The following is a 19,327-nucleotide window of genomic DNA, read 5'->3' as shown; positions in this document are numbered from 1 at the left end:
ATATCCCTAGTCCTTCAACTAGACTACAAAAAATGTTCTGTTACAAAGGCTAAAGCAATTTTCTTTATTACTTCCCTTACTTACATGTTCCATGCTTTTTGATACCTAGCACAAGATGAAATTGTACAAATAATGTTGATCAGTTATTGAGATTAGAAAAACTGTTCGTGGTATTTGGACACTTTGTTTCATTTTTTATTTTGTCATTACTTGGCTTTTACCAACTACGTAAGCCTCCAGTGATCATACAGTATATATATAAGGAGAGGTCGGCCAGACTTTTAAGTGGGATACACAATCACTTTTTCATTGGGTGCCCTTCTAAATATTGTGATTGCATATTCCCTATAAGGAACAGTTGTTCCCCCATTAGATAACCTAATATCCCTTTGTTCAAATGTTGCCACAAAAAAAAACAGACCGTAAAGTTGAGTATACACTGGAGTGACCACCAATCATTCTGATGTTACAGATGATTTGCCGAAGGACCAGCACGCTATACCCTGCACTCTCTTAATTTTGTTTTCCATTTTGTTTTTTAAATAGTACAGCGGGGGCTGCTGACAGTGGCTGCACTGGTGTCTTGTGTCCCCATTCAGTGGCGATGGGAGCAGGAAACCAAGCAAGACACTCAACTGCCTGTGCTGTGAACCAGTGCTTACAAGATTCAGCACCACCCAGGAGACCTAGCATATGATAAAATACCCGGTGCAGCCTCTGCCCTGGAGAGAACTAATGCCGTCTCTGCTCTGCAGAGCTTGGTGCAGCCTCTGCCCAGGAGAGCCCACCGCTGACCTGGAGAGCCCACTACTGCCACTGCCCTGGAGACCCCAGCGCTGCTGCCATGAAGAGCCCGGCATTGCCTCTGCCCTGGAGAGCCCGCCGCTGCCAATGACCTGGTGAGCCCACTGCTGCGGATGCCCTGGAGACCCCAGCTGGCTGCCGCAGCGGCCCACCCCGGCGCTGCTGCCCGGCGTGGCCTGTGCCCTGGAGAGCCCGCCGATGACGATGACCTGCAGAGCCCACTAATGCTGCTGCCCTGGAGACCCTGACGCCGCTGGCGCTGCTATGAAGAGCCTGGCGTGGCCTCTGCACTGGAGACCCCGGCACCGCTGCCACTACAATGGAGAGCCCAGCACAACCTCTGCCCTGGAGACCAAGACCCAACTAGACCCGGTAGTGACTGCTGGTGAGTGGGAAATCTTCCCCTGCCAGATGTACCCAGGCAGATTGTACTGGGGGGGGGGGTGGGTGGAGGAGGGGGTTTATGATGGGAAAAGTGATCCCTTTTTAAGCTCCTTCTCTCCACCCCCCTCCCCAGACTAACCCCCTCATTGCCTCGCAACCCCATTTCACATCCCTCCCTCTTTTTTCTTTCATCTTCCCGCCCCCCCATGCTTTTCATCTTTTTTTCTCACCCCATCTCACTCATGGTTTTCTCGCACCCTGTCCTTTTCATCTCACTTCTCACCCTCTGAGATCTAGTACAAAAAGTATGTGCATTATATACTTTTTGAGCTGTGCGATGAGATGTGTGACGGGAGCTCGCATCTCATCGCACCCAGCAATTGTACCGTGTATGGGCATCTTTAACATTAGCACTTAAGGGCAGTGCTGTGGGCTTCTCTTCATACCACTTTCACACTGCCTAAATGTTTTAAAAACCAGTATTTTGAAACGGTATTTAAAACGGGTCTGAGCCTTCACATTGCAGTAGATTACCGTTTTAAATACCGTTTAAATACCATTCACATCAGTCAACCCGTTTAATCCCCTGAACACGTTTCAAGGCAGCCAGCCTATCACAGGTCTGTAGTCTGTTGGTTTTATTAAATACCATTTCAGAACCATTCTCACTGCATAAAAAACGGCTCTGAAACGTGTAGGACTCTGCTTTTTAAACGTTTTGAAATACCGGTTATCTTTAACCGGTAAATGAACTCTGGTGCTTTCCCACTGCAGCCTTAAATGTTTTAAAACGGAAATAAAATGGCAATATACCGTTTAAAAAGTGCGATTGACACTTACTGTATATGGTTTTGGAATAAATGTTTTCATTATATGGTTTATTTAACCCAAATTAATCTCTGTCTAAGTTTTGTTGTTCATTACATATTTCATGTCACAGAATTTTTCCTATCTTTCCTTTAAATATATATATTCATACTGTATATGTTTTTTTAGCAGCAGCAGCATGCGACACAAGTAAACTTACAGAACAGCAAATAAAATAATGTTCCACGTCCTGCCAGCTTATGTTGCTGGCACAAAGGACATAGGAGAAGGTGAAATATTGTCTAATAAGCGCTACCTTGATTTTAAAATAGTCAGCAGAAACATAATATAGATGGATGGTAGGAAAATTAGTTGAAGGCTGTAAGCAAATGCTAAATGTACAGCTGTGGGTGAGACCTGCTACAGAAATGCTGAATTGTCAGAGGAGGGCAGTACACTGTTAATAAGGGAATTCTGAAGGATTATTTACAGCCAGATGTATCAAGCTTCAAAAAGTGATAAAGTGGAGAGTGATAAACTACCAGCCAATCAGCTCCTACCTGTAATTTTTCAAACCCAGCCTGCAACATGGCAGGTAGGAGCTGATTGGCTGGCTGTTTATCACTTCCCACTTCATCTCTTTTTGAAGCCCTTTGTGTCTTATTTAAAAAGAATCCAGTTTGGATAATCAGTTGGTTATATAGTAGCTCATTTAGAATTGGATGCATCATTTTTCTCTAAATGTATAGAGGGAAAAGATGCACCCATGGTCATAGAGAGCGAGGCCAGGCCTGGGTCATGAGAGGGGGGCATGACCTAATGTAAGGATGCCCTACGAAAAAGGGGATTTTTGTAAGAACTTACTGTTCGAACCCCTTTCTCTGAGTCCATCCTGGTGACACAGCTAACCTTGGGATGTAGGAGGGTCCGCAGGAGCAAGGCACTTATGCTGAAATCTTTCCTCTGGTTGCAGGCTCCTCCCTTCTGCAACCCATGATACTTCAGTTCAACTTCTAAAGCACACTAGGATACATTACTCAGTACAACGCCTGAACATTTTATATGCACAATCAACATAACCAATAACATGACAATACATGAACAGTATAACTTACTGAGCGTAAGGGGGGGATCACTGTGTCACCAGGATGGACTCAGAGAAAGGGGTTTGACTGGTAATTTCTTACAAAAATCCCTTTTTCTCTTTCATCCATCCTGGTGATATCACTAACCTTGGGAGGTTCACGAGCCGGTCCTTTGGAAGGGTACGCTCAGACTTACAGTTCTCATCACTGCTTGTCCAAATGAAGCGTCCACCGACGCAAACTCAATGGACCTATAGAATTTTGTAAAGGTATGACAGAGGACCAGGTGGCAGCCCTATACATCTGTTCCACTGTAGCCGCATGACGCACAGCCCAAGAGGAAGCAACTGACCTGGTGGTATGGGCATATATCCGTGATGGAACAGGTCTACCTACCTTGGTGTAGGCAAAGGCAATTACTGACCTTAACCATCTTGCAATGGACTGCTTAGAAGCAGGCCATCCTCTCTTACTGTATGTATGCCATATAACACCAAAAGCAAAGTTTTGCTGATATCCTTTACTCTTTCCACGAATATTCGCAAGGCACAAACAACGTCCAATTTCTTCAACTTGTCCCTATTTTTTGCTCCTTCAGGCGGGGAAAACACCAGGAGTACAATCTCCTGGTTCAAATGAAAAGAAGATACTACCTTAGGTAGGAATTTAAGCACTGTTCGCAGCACATCCCTATCTTCATGAAAAATAAAAAATGAAGACTTGCACGACAAGGCCCCAATTCCAAAACACACCTAGCTGAAGCAATAGCAAACAAAAAGGTAAGTTTCCAAGAAACAAATTTAAGTTCGGCCGACCTTAAGGGTTCAAAAGGAGGATTCTGTAACACGGACAAAACCAAAGACAAATCCCAAGGCGCCACCAGCTTCCTATACGGGGGTTTACGTCTCATGATGCCCTGTAAAAAGGTCTGAACCTAAGGTAACGGGGCTACCCTCTTCTGAAAGAAAATGGATTATGCTGAGAGTTGCACCTTTAAGGACTGCAGACTGAGCCCTGCAGAGAATCCATCCTGGAGAAATTCCAACAGTCTTGATACCTTGAACCTAGAAGTGTGTACCCTCTGACGTTCACACCACCTGATATAGATCTTCCAGACCCAATGGTAATTTGCAGCTGACACAGGCTTGCAAGCCCTGAGCACAGTCTGGATAACCGCTTCCGAGAACCCCTTCTTCCTTAATAGGGAGGTTTCATAAGCCAGGCCGTGAAATTGAACCGAGCTAGGTCCAGGTGTAGAAATGGTCTTTGTTTTAATAGGTCCAGTCGAAGAGGAAGACGCCAAGAGTCCGTTGACAACCGCAGTATGTCGGAATACCACGACCTCCAGGGCCAGTCCGGTGCAATCAAAATGGTTTGTACCCTCTGGGACCTCACTCTCTTCAGTACCCGCGGAATCATGGGGAACGGAGGAAACACGTAGGCAGTGATACAACAAACAGGGTATTTACAGACAGTCAAAATGTAGGAGCACCCTGCTCGCAAGCTTACAATCTATACAATCTTACAAGCTTGCAATCTTAAATCGCGTTTCTCCATCCACGGTAGCTGATGGTTTCCTCAGGGCTTCTGAGGAAACAGTCAGCTACCGTGGACGGAGAAATGCATCAAGCACGTGGAATACTGCGACCAGCTTTGCCTTCACAACCCCAAAGCCAGCTTCTTCTTCAATTCCATTCCAACCTGGTCTTTGTACCCCCGCTTCTATAGGCCACACGCTAGGAGTGACCTGCGGCAATCTCCACAGCGACTTACATCAGGCCGGTGAGTGTGACGTCTTTCCCCGGCACACAGAGGACAGGGAGAGACGGGAGATTGACAGTCTGCTCCCGACAGAGGCTCCAAGTCCAACAGAGCCCCACCGGTTGTAGCGGTCAAAGATTTATCCCCCCTTCAAGTAAACATCAATCCTCGCTGACGTCACCCCACTTACATATGCGGGCTATGGTAACTATAACATATTGGAACTTTTTTATGCCACTTGGAAATTTATGAAATTCTTAAAGGCACAGGAACTTTTATTTATAATTGAAGCTGCTCAAAAGTTTTTTCTTGTTGGAGGCATCTGAACCGGTTCAATAATTAAATTGATAAAAAGCTATCCATCTTAAAGGAGATTGCGATATTCAACCTTATGGTTAAGAGCCAATAAAATTGATGGATTGTGTATGCAAGGCTGGATATCAATTGTTTTTATCTTTTTATTTTATGTGTATGGTTATATGTGTAATTCATTTTTAATATATTAAATTTAATAGATCAACACAGTGCACTCTCTTTGATTTGTTTAGTTTATTTCAAAGTCACCTGTGAGTCCCTTTGTTTCTAAATACAACATATACCTCTCTACCTCTCTCTCTCTCTTTTTTTATTTATACAATCCACTCCCAGACCCGGAGTCCCTGGACCTGTTTTCCCAGAAAAATAGTACTGTCAGTCAGGGCCGGATTTGTGCCTAGGCCTGTGAGGCACGGGCCTCAGGGCGGCACCAATCAAGGGCGGCACAGCAGGCTGCCATTCTTTTAAATAGCAGCATGGCAGAGCGGGTGGGAAGCGGCAAGTGACAAGCGGCGCCGCCACTGACATGATTCATCATATGTCAGCGGCAGCGTCGCTCGTTACCCGCCGCTACCCTTCCGCTCTGCCATGCACACAGTACATCACCAGCGGCGGCTGCCTGTATCCAAGGGTCCCCCTGCGTCTTCGCTGAGTAAGCTGATTTGCTCAGGCTCACTGCCTCCAGAGCACATTGGCTACTGTATACACACAGCCTATTGGCTGCTGTGTATACAATGGGCGTGGAAAGCAGCTGAGCTCATTCTGTGCTCAGTCAGTCACTGTCTGAGAGACTGACTGAGACACAGTCACAGCAAATAAAGTTATTACTCAGACTCCCGGCCACCTTCCCTCCGGGTCCTCCATAGATACAGTTAGCAATGTTATGAGGTGGGCTAAAGTTAAATTTGTATGAAATCTATAAATGTATATATGTATATATATATATATATATATATATATATATATATGTGTGTGTGTGTGTATATTATATATATATATATATATATACATATATATATAAATTATTGAAAAAGGTTTTATCTCATTTTACTGTTACAGTATACTGGCAAGTTAGGACTCATACCTTAATAATGATTACATTAAAATAGGGGGGGGGGGGGGGGGGCGTCCAAAAATGTTGTGCCTAGGGGCGGCCTGACCCCTAAATTCGCTCCTGCTGTCAGTATCCATTAGTCAAGTAAAAGTGAAATGTCCAAATACTGTTGGTTAGAAATGGTAAGTGCATCTGTGCAGTGTTAACCCGCTCTGTGATTAGAATTGGTTAGTTATAGAGTGCAGCTTAAGGAACCTATTCTATTACCTGGACTTTGTTCATTTCCAGTTTGTTTTTCTCGTTACTTGCTTTCTCTGCCTTTTCTGCTGCCTTCTTCTGAAGCTGAGGACCTTTTCCAAAGAAGATGTAGTTCACAAAAGCATATTCCAGCAACGCCAAGAACACAAACACAAAACATCCCATTAAGTAGATGTCTATAGCCTTCACATAAGGGATCTTTGGTAGGGTCTCTCTGAGATGGGTACTGATGGTAGTCATTGTCAGCACAGTGGTTATTCCTGTAAGACAAGTTGGAAAGTTATAATATATTATATACCGGTTTTGAGAATATCAGAGATCTCATAGGAACTTTTTCTTGGTCAACAAACTTCATGCAGCACACATATTGGTATACACATGGAGGTAAATTTATTAAAGCTTCTAGAAACAGAAAAGTTGCTGGGCATGCCCCCACAGCGGCGAGTAACGGGGCGTGACCTTGCGGCAGCGCCGCGATTATAGGCCATGCCCCCTTTCCGATAGGTAACGCCCCCAAAAAATGGCACGCACCCTGTCCCTCCCCGGCATCTCCAAATGGGAGGTATGGTGAGGTGATGTTGCCCATGGCAACCAATTAGATTCTGTCTAAAAGTTTATAGGATGCAATAGAGAAATGATAGACATAATCTGGGTGGTTGCTATGGACAATATCACCTCTTTTTAGTTTTGGTAGCTTTTGTAAATTTACCCCTGTCTGTCTATGGATATTAAACTAGTGCTGAGAAAGAAAATAATGTTCACTCGAGTAAGCTACCATCCTCATGTGGTACAAGACCCATTGATATTGGGATTTTTATTGGATGCAATGGTGGCTCCAGAGGTGGTTCTGCAGATCAGTTCAAATTCAAATAGGGGAGCCAACCAACTGCCACCTCAAGCACTGCCAGATATCGCCTGCTGGAACTCACAAGCAGTTGGTGTAGCTCTCCTTTCAGAATTTTGTACTGTGTTGCAGCCCCACCTCTGGAGCTGCCACTGATTGGACATAGTAGTTATACTACTACTACTACTACTACTACTACTACTACTACTACTACTACTACGATTATGAGCTCATATAAGCAGGACCATATTCCATCACATGCCTCCTCTACCTCACTTATTCACTTCCCTCCCTACTAGACCCCAATGGGACACAACATTTGGATTTAGCAGCCAGCACTGCAATGTTGTATACTGTAAGTCTTTTTAAATTCTACTTCGCACTGTTTCTGCTTATATACTCTGTAATGCGCTGTAAAATAATTAATAAATGGTAACTTTTCTTTGTGTTTTAAAAAAAATAAATGAAATTAGTAAAAAAAGCAATTTTGAACAATTCAGGCAGAAAAGTTGTCCAGTTGATATGCATTTCATTTGTAAAATAAATATTGTTGTAGGTATATAACTAAGTGCAATAGAAAGATTTACGATTTCCAGGATACAAATGTGGCTAAATAAAATAGTTGTGTTGGTAAATGAAAAGATAGTGCTACAGAATTCAGCAGCTGAAAGGAATCTCCACAAGGGCGTAACTACCATAGGTGCAAGGGGTGCAGCTGCTATGAGGCCCTGAGCTGCAGGAGGGCCACCTTTGCTGTTTAACACATATTTGACACATATTTATCACCATCAGTTCATAAATAGGGGGCCCCTACAAAATTTTGCTATGGGGCCTATGAATATCCAGTTATGCCCCTGATTCTCCAGGTTATGGAACATGTTGTAAAATTTCCATTGTAATATTATGGTAACCTCATCAGGACACCAGTGATTGCATCTAAAGATTCCCGATACCAAAGGAAAGAGTAGGGCACACAATGAAACTTTGCTAATGAGTTGATTTATTGTAGGTTGAACTATGCCCTGAAGGTCACCTTGCAGAGTGTGGTTGTATCTATATTTGGGGCATACTTTATATTGGACTGGATATGGAGTTTTCATGGTTTGATACTGCTGTGGCAACAAAAAGGTTTGTTGAGTTCTAATTTGATTAGATGCATATGATATATATGCCCATGTGGTTGCATTTCAGTCTAGTGGTCTAAATAGATAGAGAAGCATGGAAGTGTACTAACATTGTATTACCATAGGTGTAGTCCAGTGCATACTGCTGCCCACCACTATTTGTTTCATTTAAATTTATATAAAATCAGCTGTAGCACACGTGTTGCCCAGGTAATTAGTGACCTAATGTCTTAAGTATGAAAGGGGTTTATGTATGCAGACATCTGAGCGATATTTAAAAGGGCTATGCCTAAATGAGCTTGTAAGACTTACCGTGTGACTGTCGGCAGTACAGATCTTCTCATTATATGCTTTACATGGGTGAGTCTGAGTTGGTATCTCAGTACCTCTAAAGTGAATGTGAACAGTGAGCCTGGATGTCAGAATACTGTTTGCCGGCAGCTGTCAAATGGCAATGCTAAGGACCTCAAAGTAGGACTGTTAGTGAACTAATGCACAAATGTGTAAGACCTCTGAGACAACAGAGGTTCTGTAATGCTGGTCTCCTGGCTCCACTAACCACCAACGCGTTTCGGACCTATAATGGTCCTTTTTCAAGGCGCCTTGAAAAAGGACCATTATAGGTCCGAAACGCGTTGGTGGTTTGTGGAGCCAGGAGACCAGCATTACAAAACCTCTGTTGTCCGATTCCAGCTTTCCATCAGAAGGACACTTATTCCCCCTCAAATCCCGAGTGGTGGTATCAGAGGTAAAGCAGTGCTGGGAAACCTGATTTTTTTTAATGTACTTTAAAAAAAAAAATTAATCGTTGTATAGTGAAGAGGACTTTGGAATAAACGTACATGCTTTGCACTCACAACGACTGAAGTATTATCCTATTGCCAAACTGGGATTAAAAGATACCTTTTGGTGAAAATAGGGCACGTCCCTAAGGTGAGCATCATTTGGAAGTGTTGGTGCAGTCTCTGAGAATTAAATTGAGAGCTACAAAAGATACCTTAATAGGCACATAGGGTCTGTGATACAGGTCAGTAAGAAGGGATCTACTTTGGGATCTGTTGATTGATAATAATATACCAATCGTAATATACCAATCACACCTTTTCTCTCATTTTTTATCCTGCTATGAATTAGTATCCGTGAAGGAACAATGTCTTAATGAAAGAGGAGTGAAATATACATCCTTAGTAGAAAGACAGTGCAACTGTGTTCACTGCTTGTGTGTTGTGAGATTCACACACAGGCACACAGGAAATGCACTGCAGGAGAACACAAAGGGTAGTCAAGATAGTTTAAGGCAAGGGTTCAAGCAAGGCAGGAGACTTGACATCTGACAGGCAGGGTTTCCAACAAAAAATGCAGAGTATCTACAGGACAGGTACTGGTATATGGACCAGCAGCATATACTACAGAATAAACTTATAACTGGCATAGGTGAGGAAGGCTGATGCCTTATAAGAGGGCGAACAACCAATCCAATTATGAATTCAGAAAAAAACAGCTGATAACGAGAAAACAGTGCGGCTCGATAGCCACACGTAGACTAGCTTCCTGAATTGCTACCCAGGTTGCCCAGCAACCAGCAAGGACTGCCAGCCCTTGCAACAGGAAGATGCAATGTAATGGGACTAACAACAGGAACAAGCCATACAGTATGACGACTTGTAACAAGAACTGTGTCAACAGATTTTCTAAAAAAGATCCCAACATCTCCTAAGGATTTCCTTGTACTATGGAACCGCTTTCAAGTTAGGTGTATTATGAGGTCTGGTAGATGTTAAATAGGGATCTACTTCTTTCTGAAGCTCTGTGGTAAGCAGTTTCAGACCTAATGCTGTGCAACACATTGCCTAAAACCTGTGTATTTATTTTGTATATATTTGTCACTTGAGCTTACGATCTCTCTGATACTTTTACTTGACCGTATTATCTCTCTGATACAAACTAACTGCACTACAGATCTCTCTATTATGTGCTTTGTGGGGCAAGTACCGAGCTGCCCCTGGTGTTTTGGAGTTGGTAAACCAGTACCTATAAAATGTGATGTGAGTGGGCACTATGGGACAACATGTTCTAACATGGCCTCCAAATTATTTGATGCTATTTGTCCTCAATGAATTCAAAAGCTTGGCTATAGTTGGGCAACAAACATACAAGGTTCAATTCTTATATATTAGTAGGTATAGGGATTACCTAGGGCAACTCTTGCGGCAGATGCATCATAGTTGATCCAAAAAGATACCCAGGACAGAATAGTGATAAGTGTAGAAGGCATGTATGTTTGTAAGATGAAGTAGCCAATATTTCTTTTAAGTCGAAAACTCAATGACAGTCGAGGATAAGAACCTAGGGGGAAAACAAACACAAATGTAACCAATAGTGCCAATGCTTTTGCCAAGACCACTATTTGTTGGATTCTTACCAGTGGAAAACACAACTTTCTTTGAAACCATTTTGTAATCAATAATTGAAAACTGAGGCAGCTCAATCTTCTCAACTCCTGTGATTGCTTTGTCACCTCCATTCCAGTAGAATTCTATGTCATCTGTTGTATAGCCATCTGCAATATAAAGCCACATGGTTAAAACTGATATATTTGCTCTAGGGAGTAGTGTTAAATGGTTCATTTATACTGGATGAATGGCTAACTTTAGGTCAAAGCAGCTCTTTAAAGGACGTATGGGACCTGTGTCCAAAAACACGCGCACACACATGTATGTACAATAATAGAGACATCATTGTGAAACTTAAACCAAGTTGAAATCAAAACAAAGATTTCATAGCAGCAACGCCTTTTGCGTTCCACACCACAGAGCTAGAAATGCCCAATGGAACGCATGGTGTATAGAATCAACTACTTGGATCAGAAATCCAAATAAATGGGATTGAATTTTTACACTATGCCCATTCCTGAGAACTGACAGGAAGTGACGAACACGTAGAATCATTATAAAAAGCCCACAAGCCAGCAAGGCATTCATTCCTATTTTGGAAGCCTTGCTGCGAACATACCCTCAGTCTGGACCAGTTACTGATGGACTGTGCCATGACTAAGGGCCCTGAGGGGGTCCGAAACGTTGGCAGTATGCAGTCGTTTTAAAGAATAAAAAGTACCTTTTGCATTTGAAAAGTCTGGTGAGTGCCTTGTTCTCTTGTTCTTGGACTTATATATATATATATATATATATACATATATATATATATATACAAACAGAATCGACATACACATTACCTTTTGAAATACACCCGTATAAGGAAATGCATCTATAACGACTGATAGGTAAGTAATAAGGTCAAAACTATAAGATATGATTAAAATGCAGTACACTAGTATGTCTGTATTCAGGGCCGGCGCTACCCACTCAGCAGCTCCTGCAAAGCAGGGAGGCGCCATGCTGAAAAGGCGCTATCTCCCTCCCTGCTCTGCTAAAGCTGCCTCAGCCCTCACTGTCACTGCCTCCTGCACACCGCCCGCTGCGCCTGTCTGACAGCGGGCGGCAGTATGGAGAGGCTGAGCAGCTCCCTGCACCGCCCACACACTGTCCTCCTCCTGCGACCTGCCCCCTCTTCCTCACGGACACTTGCGCTGAGACATGTAGCGCTGTCTGTGAATGCCTGGATGACATGTCACAGTCATCTGCCCCCAACCCATTGCTCCCTGCGCCTGTCAGCTGCCAATCAAATGATGAACAGGCAGCAGCACCGCCGCCTCCTCTTCCTTCCCTCTTCTCAGGGTGCTGTGCCAGTGCCGCTGCCAGTCCTCAACACTCCGCCCCCTCTTCTTCCATCTCCTCCTTATTTCCACTCCTTTCCCCCTCAGTCACGAGTGCTGCACATACTTTTTGTACTGCATTCGGATTGCATCGCACACACATTGCATGCATGCCGTGCGATGCGATCTAGCCCATAACGTAAGCGATCCTCACCTTTAGTGCCTGCAACATTTTGCGGACACAGCACTGATATGGTGTATGCATACATGTACATGCACCCGAGATCCTCCATAGGATCGCATGTTGCATACACTCCCACAATCGGGCTGCAGCTTGTTGCAATGGCAATGTGAAAGGGCGCAAAATGTATGGTTTGCAGGAGGGCGCCGGACACCCTAGCACCGGCCCTGTCTGTATTTTATAAAAAGTGTTATTTTATGATTACACTTTTTGGAGATATAAATAACTTAGCAGCTATCTTTATAATTAAATGTGATTGTCCATCTTCTCGGATACATCTGTTCATCACTAAGGTAATACTATTTTTCAAAAGGAGCTATAAATTGTTTAGCCCCCCATTTTATCATTAATTTCAATTGTCTCTGATACACCTGTTCATCATTAAGATATGTTTATATTACTTTTAATTTGTACATTTTTAATACTTGTATTGTTATTTCAGTTATAGCACTCAATCAAAACTACTGTACATCCACCCCTGATGAAAACTTTTTTTTATATTAAACATTTCATGAATGTGTTTTGAAATAATTATTTATTAGGCAATAACACCCTCTGAACCTATCCTTTCTCTCTCTCTCTCTCTCTCTCTCTCTCTCTCTCTCTCTCTCTCTCTCTCACTCTATCTCTCTCTCTCTCTGTCATCTAAGACAGCCAGTGTCTTTTTTGTTTTTGGGTCAGGAGCCTTGATCCCCAGCTTTTCTTTCTCTTCAGTTTTATAATGACTTTTCCATTGCAAGATGGGGTTAAACTTTTCCTTCTGGTATCAATGTTGCTATTCCAAGCACGGCAGGGGGCGCTGACAGATCAGCCAGGCCCCGGGAAAATGGAAGGTGCATTGCCTCTGGGAGGAGCGTGGCTACGTCCCCATGAAAAAAATAAACGAGAGGGAGATAGAGGACAAGCTGCAACTGCAGCTGTTTCTCTCTCCAGCTCAACACATAACACTAAGAAGCGTGTTCTGTGGTGGCAGCCTGTCATCTCACTACCCTTTGCCCCACTCCCTGCAATGGGGAAGCAGGACCCGGGCCCAAGTAAAAAGTCCCCCCCCACCCTGACGCGACTGCTTTTCGGTACACAATTTTTTTATCTTCCCACCTTGCTTTCTGTCAGTTATTTCAAGCAATTTATTTATGGTTATATATGTCAGTAGTGATAGTTTATTAAAGTGTTCAGTGAAAGGCCCCTGTGTCAAAGTTATGGCCAGCATTCCCCAAAGGGAGGCCCGACTCGGCCCCCGACCCTCTAGTAGTCTACTAGATTCAAATTTTACCACTTTGTGAAGCTTTCTTGCACATCTATCCAGTGGGTCAAAATTGTTTCTGGCACATTCCGCTGTGAGGTATGACTTACTCTAACTGCTTTTGAATCTTCTGTGATGTAGTGTTTCCACTGGAAGTCCCGGAACAGGTTCCTGGGCCAAATTTCTGTCCGGGCAAGATCCAACTGACCCCAACCCCCTAGCATGTCTTCTGATAGCCAATGTTACCACTCTGTGAAGTTTCCTTTCAATTGTATCCATGGGAAGCCCCAGAACAAACTCCTTGGTTTAAAGTCATGCCATCATGAAAAGGGGACAGAGGTAATGGTGGATAGATGCGTCCTCGGGCAGACAGTACAGAACCTAGTGCCATGACCCCTGTTTTTAGCATTTTCAGGGAAGTGCCCAGCGCTTTCCTAGTGACTGGACAGCACCCGGCTCCCTCCCTGCACTGGAGATGCACTGCATCTCTTCAGCGATCTCTGGCTCCCCCAGCTGTCCATCGCATGCAGGACATTGCCACCTGCGGGGGAGACAGTGGGACAGTCTCCAGATAGTGGGACTGTCCCACTGTAATCTGGACAGTTGGTAGGTATGTACTTTGTAGCTCTCAATGTCAGACGGTATTAACCATGAGAGAAAATTTCTTTCTCAATACATTTTCATTGTATAATAACTTTTTTGAATATGAATAATGTTTATAGAAAAACTGCTTGTTGCTCAGATCTTCTTCTAATCTGCTAGTGACATTATAGATGTTTTTGTGTGTACATTTCATGTTGCCATGTGTGGCGATGTGTGATGAGATCCTGGACCACCAGAAGCGCTGTGCAAGCCATGAATGACAATCTGTAACATTAGAGGCACAGATGGTCATCTAGCATTCCACTGTCCTCTCTGCCTCGTGCTCTCTGCAACAGAACATACCATTTGTGCATTTGCAGCTGCATGATACATAAATGCCTTCTGTTGCCTGATTCTTTATGTGTTGACAAAGACAATCATCTCCTTCTGTTTATGTTGGGGCTTGTTGTATTATGAATACTTAGATTTGAGGATGGCATCTACTGAGTGTTCCTCAGCCCTGGATAGCTGGTGGTCTCCGTATATTTTCCTTTTACCCAACCGAGGTTGCTTCAGATGTCTAAAGGTAGTCCTGTTTCTTGTCGGTGACAATCACTAGCTGAGAATGGCACTATAGTACTATAACGTATACGCATTTAAAAGAAATTATATAGTCGAAATTTCTAAGGTATCTGATACATTTACAGATTCCTATTTATGTAAGAACAGGAGACAATTCTCCCAGAATCTTCAGCAATAGGCCATGTCTTATTCTAGCAATTTAGATCCAGCATCTGATTTTTTTATCCCACCTACACCAAACTCCCACCTACTCTCCAAACAAGGAAACATCCATCTTACTGTCAGTAACATAGGGTGGGATGCTCTAACGCAAAAATGCAGTAAAACCCCGTTCGGGGTTTCTACCGCATTTTGATATGCAGGAAAACCCGCAGGATGGGTTTTCGCTGCAGGGGGTGGGGGTTATCACCAGCAAAGTTGGCGATACCACATAGAAGCCTATTGGCTTCTTAACGTGACCAAGTACGGGCCCCCACATGGATCCCTGCATCGACCCCCCCTTGGACCCCCCCTTCACCTGTGTTCGGGCAGCACATTTTGCAATCTTTCTAAATCCATATTTAGACCTGATAGTACATTACCCAGTAGTGATTCGGGAATGTGCCCAACAAGTTTCACGTTCAATTTGTATTTGGCTTATTTGGAATCCCTGTGCACTCCTGTTGTGCAGTGTGCAAGCATCTTTGGAATACCAGTACAAGGTATATGCTGTACAAGGTATATACTGTAAATATGTGGCCATCATCCAGCATTCGCGTTGTCAGAACCTTTTGTATTCGCACTGTCATTAAAATCAAAATACTTTAGAGTAGAAAAGGATGAACACCCTGGGGTTACTCCTAGGCCTAATGACAATAGATATACACTTTATTAGATTATAAGTCAGTGGATTGTCTTAAGGAATGATATATGGCAGCTTGCTACACCCCCTCTGGAGACTATCCACAGCCTTACACATTGGCCCCTTACCTATACGTTCACCTGGTGGGCCCTTCATGTCCCAGCCCATTACTGCATACAGCAGGCAATGGAGGGACTGAAAAAGAGTAGAAGAGTAATGTTTTGCAAGAGGTGTAGCAATGTGGGAAAGAAAAGGAGGGGCTAGGGGAGAGGCACCTGCCATGTGGACATAAGGGGAGGAGCTAGTGGGAATGGCTTGGTGGGTGAATTCTGCAACATCTGTAGGACCTCTTTAAGCGCTGATTATACTACTAATGTACATAGAAATATTTTCGGTCTCCAGCTTTAAAAAAAATATGTATCATTATAGAATTGTGCTATGAATGAAACTACAAAGTTTCCTTGTCCATACGACAGGCTGCAGTAAGTGTATGTGTCGTACCCAGCATCAGCTCCGATGTGCAGATGGTTTTACAGCGTCCGCTTCATAACTAGAGATAATTCAAGTCTGAAGATCAGTAAACAGATTTTCAGATTTCTATTTTCAAAATTAAACCAGCTCTTTTTCATTGCCCTTATTTTTTTTTTGTTAAGAACTAATTTATATTTCAGGGACAGAAAGCAGTGCTGGAAACATTTATTGTCACTCTGAGTCCAGGGAGGAAGGGCGCACATAAGCCAGAAATTAAATTCTAAATGTTCTTTAAAATTGCTCCGGTGCGTACCCAAATCAGCAGATGACACACTGTAGTAGTTTCCTGCACAAGTCATTGAAAGGTCGATTTGACTGGATGTGCGAAATACAGCAATTATTTCTAGAACTTAAAATCTCACATTTAGTATAATAATCTAAACACGCTAACCTCATCATTCTGCTACTACGGTATGCTGTGCTATTATTACGCAGCAAACCTATGTTATTTTCCATGAAGACTTGCACCATCACCTGTCATTAAACATCAATTTCCTACTGCGATTAGTACCGAATATACAGTAATATTACACTTCGGGGTCTTTAAAATAAAATATTTATGATGATAAAACAAAATATGTAAATGCCCTGTACAACTATTAGAGGGAAGCTTTAGTGCTCCAGTCTGGCCTAATTAACATCATCATTTTTATGTTTGGGAACCCCTAATCCTGTTAACCCCTAGTCCTCTGTTTGACCAGCTAGACAGAAATGATTATATAAATTAGGTATATGCCTCAGTACCATAACGCCCAACATTTGTGCTGTCACAGTCGGGACTCCTGAAACTCCGCAAAGTAGTCATAATGGGGCGTGACTTTGTGGGAATAACGCTTCTAGAAGGTGCTAAATAAATAAGTAGATTCTGATTGTTGCCCATAGCAACATGCTATCTTTACTAGAACTCCCATCTTAGTAAATAAACCCCATTGTATTTTTTTTGGGGGGGGTGGGGGGTGGGAGGGGGGGGGGGGGTTGATAGCCTTGGACATACCTGCAGCAGGTAGGATCTGAACCAACCATTCCAGTGGGTATGGGTTGGGATCAGATTGGGATCGGATTGGATGCAGATCGTTAGCGGGTCGTAGCTCCTCCAGATCGTGAGCGGGAACGATCGTCTTACGACCCAATCACGATCTGCATTTGCACGGGGGAGCAATGTTTTGCATCTGCGCACGCAGATGCACATTTATGCGCATGTGCAGATGCATGGTGCGAGCGGGCACTGCGACCTAGCCGTGTGGGCGTGGGCCGCAGCAACGGGTTGAGCCCATGTGTCTTAGATTTGCATGCAGCTTCCAAATCATTCCATTGTCGCTGATCATCTAATGATTTGGCCCCCGCACTCAAGGCTGCGAATGTGGGGGAAACTCGCAGCCGTGTGGGGGAAACTCGCAGAGCGAAGGAGTGGTGTTTCATCCACACGCAATGCTGCAAATTTCGGAGTGTTGCGTGTGGACCAGAATAAGGTCCATTATTTCAAAAGGGTTGACACTCATTTACTAAGGCAATGAGTCCCAAACTGTATGCCTGGGCACCCTGGGGCGCAGCAAGGCTCTTGCAGGGGTGCCATGAGTTTGTGGTCCAGGATTAAACAAAATAATGTATTTATGGGAAAACCAGTGCTAGTAGCTACCAATCAAAAAACAGTGTTAGTGGCTACAATCAAATACCCGTGCTAGTGGCTTCCAATTGGTACGACCTCACCTAGAGTACTGTGTTCAGTTCTGGAGGCCATATCTCTAGAAGGATATTAATACATTGTACAAAGATGGACAACAAAAATGGTGCATGGCCTACATCACAAAACGTACCAGGAAAGACTAAAATATCTTAATATGTATAGTTTAGAGCAGAGAATGGAAATGGGGGACATGATAGAAACTTTCAAATAAAGTATATCAAGGGTTTTTAACAAGGTGCAGGTGGGAGACATTCTTCACAGGAAGAGGAACAACAGAACACGAGGACATGCACTGACACTAGAGGGAGGAAGATTCAGGGGAAATGTGTGGAAGAATTACTTCACAGAAAGGGTTGTGGATACGTGGAACAGCATCCCGTCAGAGGTGGTAGAGGCAAATACAATAGAGTAATTTAAACATGCTTGGGATAGGCATACTGATATCCTTACAAAATAATAAGGCTCAAATATGGTTTCAGGTAACATGTTTAAAAAAGGGGCAGGCAAGATGGGCCAAGTGGTTCTTATCTGCCATCAAATTCTATGGTTCTATGTAGATATTCCTTTAAAAAACAGACGTTTGCAGCTAGTATAGTCATTTACAGTGGTGGAGCTAGGTGCTACAGTGAGAACAGCCTAATGGAAAGGAGGCATGGCATCACAAAAGAGGGCATAGCATTACACATTATACCACACACCGTAATGCCCATTGCACATTTTATCGAACTTCGTAATACCCATTACACATAAAGCCACATGCCGTGATGCCAATTACACATAAGGCCACACATGATGCCCATTACATACTATATAACAAACCGTAATGCCCATTCCACATTGTGCCACACATCATGATGCCCATTACATACTATATAACACACCGTAATGCCCATTACACATAAGTGTCACTTAACTACATGCTCATTGCTAGAGGCTTCATGTTCGATGCCAAGGGGCTTCATGCTCGATGCCAAGGGGCTTCATGCTCAATGCCAAGGGGCTTCATGCTCGATGCCAAGGGGGACTGAAATTGCTTCTTGCCAAAGGGGACTGAAATTGCGCGTTGCCAAGGGGGACTGAAATTTCATGTTGCCAAGGGGAGGGTGAAATCCTGCTGTGTCTCGCTCTGACAGCTGGGCAGAGAGAGCAGTGCGCTGCCAGGCTGTATAGTGAAAGCAGGTCTGTCCACTGCTATTTCCAAGTCTCCCGTTGGACTGCGAGCAAATAGGAGCTAGCAGTCCAGCAGCCACCAATGCCGCTCCTGATTGGCTGCTGGTCCACAATTGGTTCATGGTCCAGCGGGAGACTTGAAAATAACGGTGGACAGACCTGCTTTGTGTACTGACTCCTGCGTCGCTTGGCCGTGGCTCACACTGCTGATATTGTCAGCCACATCCAGGCGGCACATTAGTCAGGACATAGGAGCAGGCAAGCTGGGCGGGGGAGCAGGTGAGTTGGGTGGACGTCAGAGTTTG

General features: G+C 43.7%; 1 protein-coding gene across 1 annotated transcript in view; it reads right to left on the bottom strand.

The window, feature by feature from the left end:
- The window catches only part of GABRB1 (gamma-aminobutyric acid type A receptor subunit beta1), a 474,444-nt gene that overhangs the window by 22,170 nt on the left and 432,947 nt on the right, over positions 1 to 19,327 (bottom strand). The window contains exons 6-8 of the mRNA XM_083167879.1: positions 10,859 to 10,996; positions 10,630 to 10,782; positions 6,478 to 6,728 (exon numbers count right to left, since the gene is read on the bottom strand). Coding sequence (XP_083024005.1) covers positions 6,478 to 6,728; positions 10,630 to 10,782; positions 10,859 to 10,996 — 542 coding nt within the window. The remainder of the gene's footprint in view (positions 1 to 6,477; positions 6,729 to 10,629; positions 10,783 to 10,858; positions 10,997 to 19,327) is intronic.

This window comes from Crinia signifera, chromosome 1 (assembly GCF_055691185.1).
Source record: "Crinia signifera chromosome 1, ASM5569118v1, whole genome shotgun sequence".
NCBI lineage: Eukaryota > Metazoa > Chordata > Amphibia > Anura > Myobatrachidae > Crinia > Crinia signifera.
This window is presented reverse-complemented; position numbering and strand designations above follow the sequence as displayed.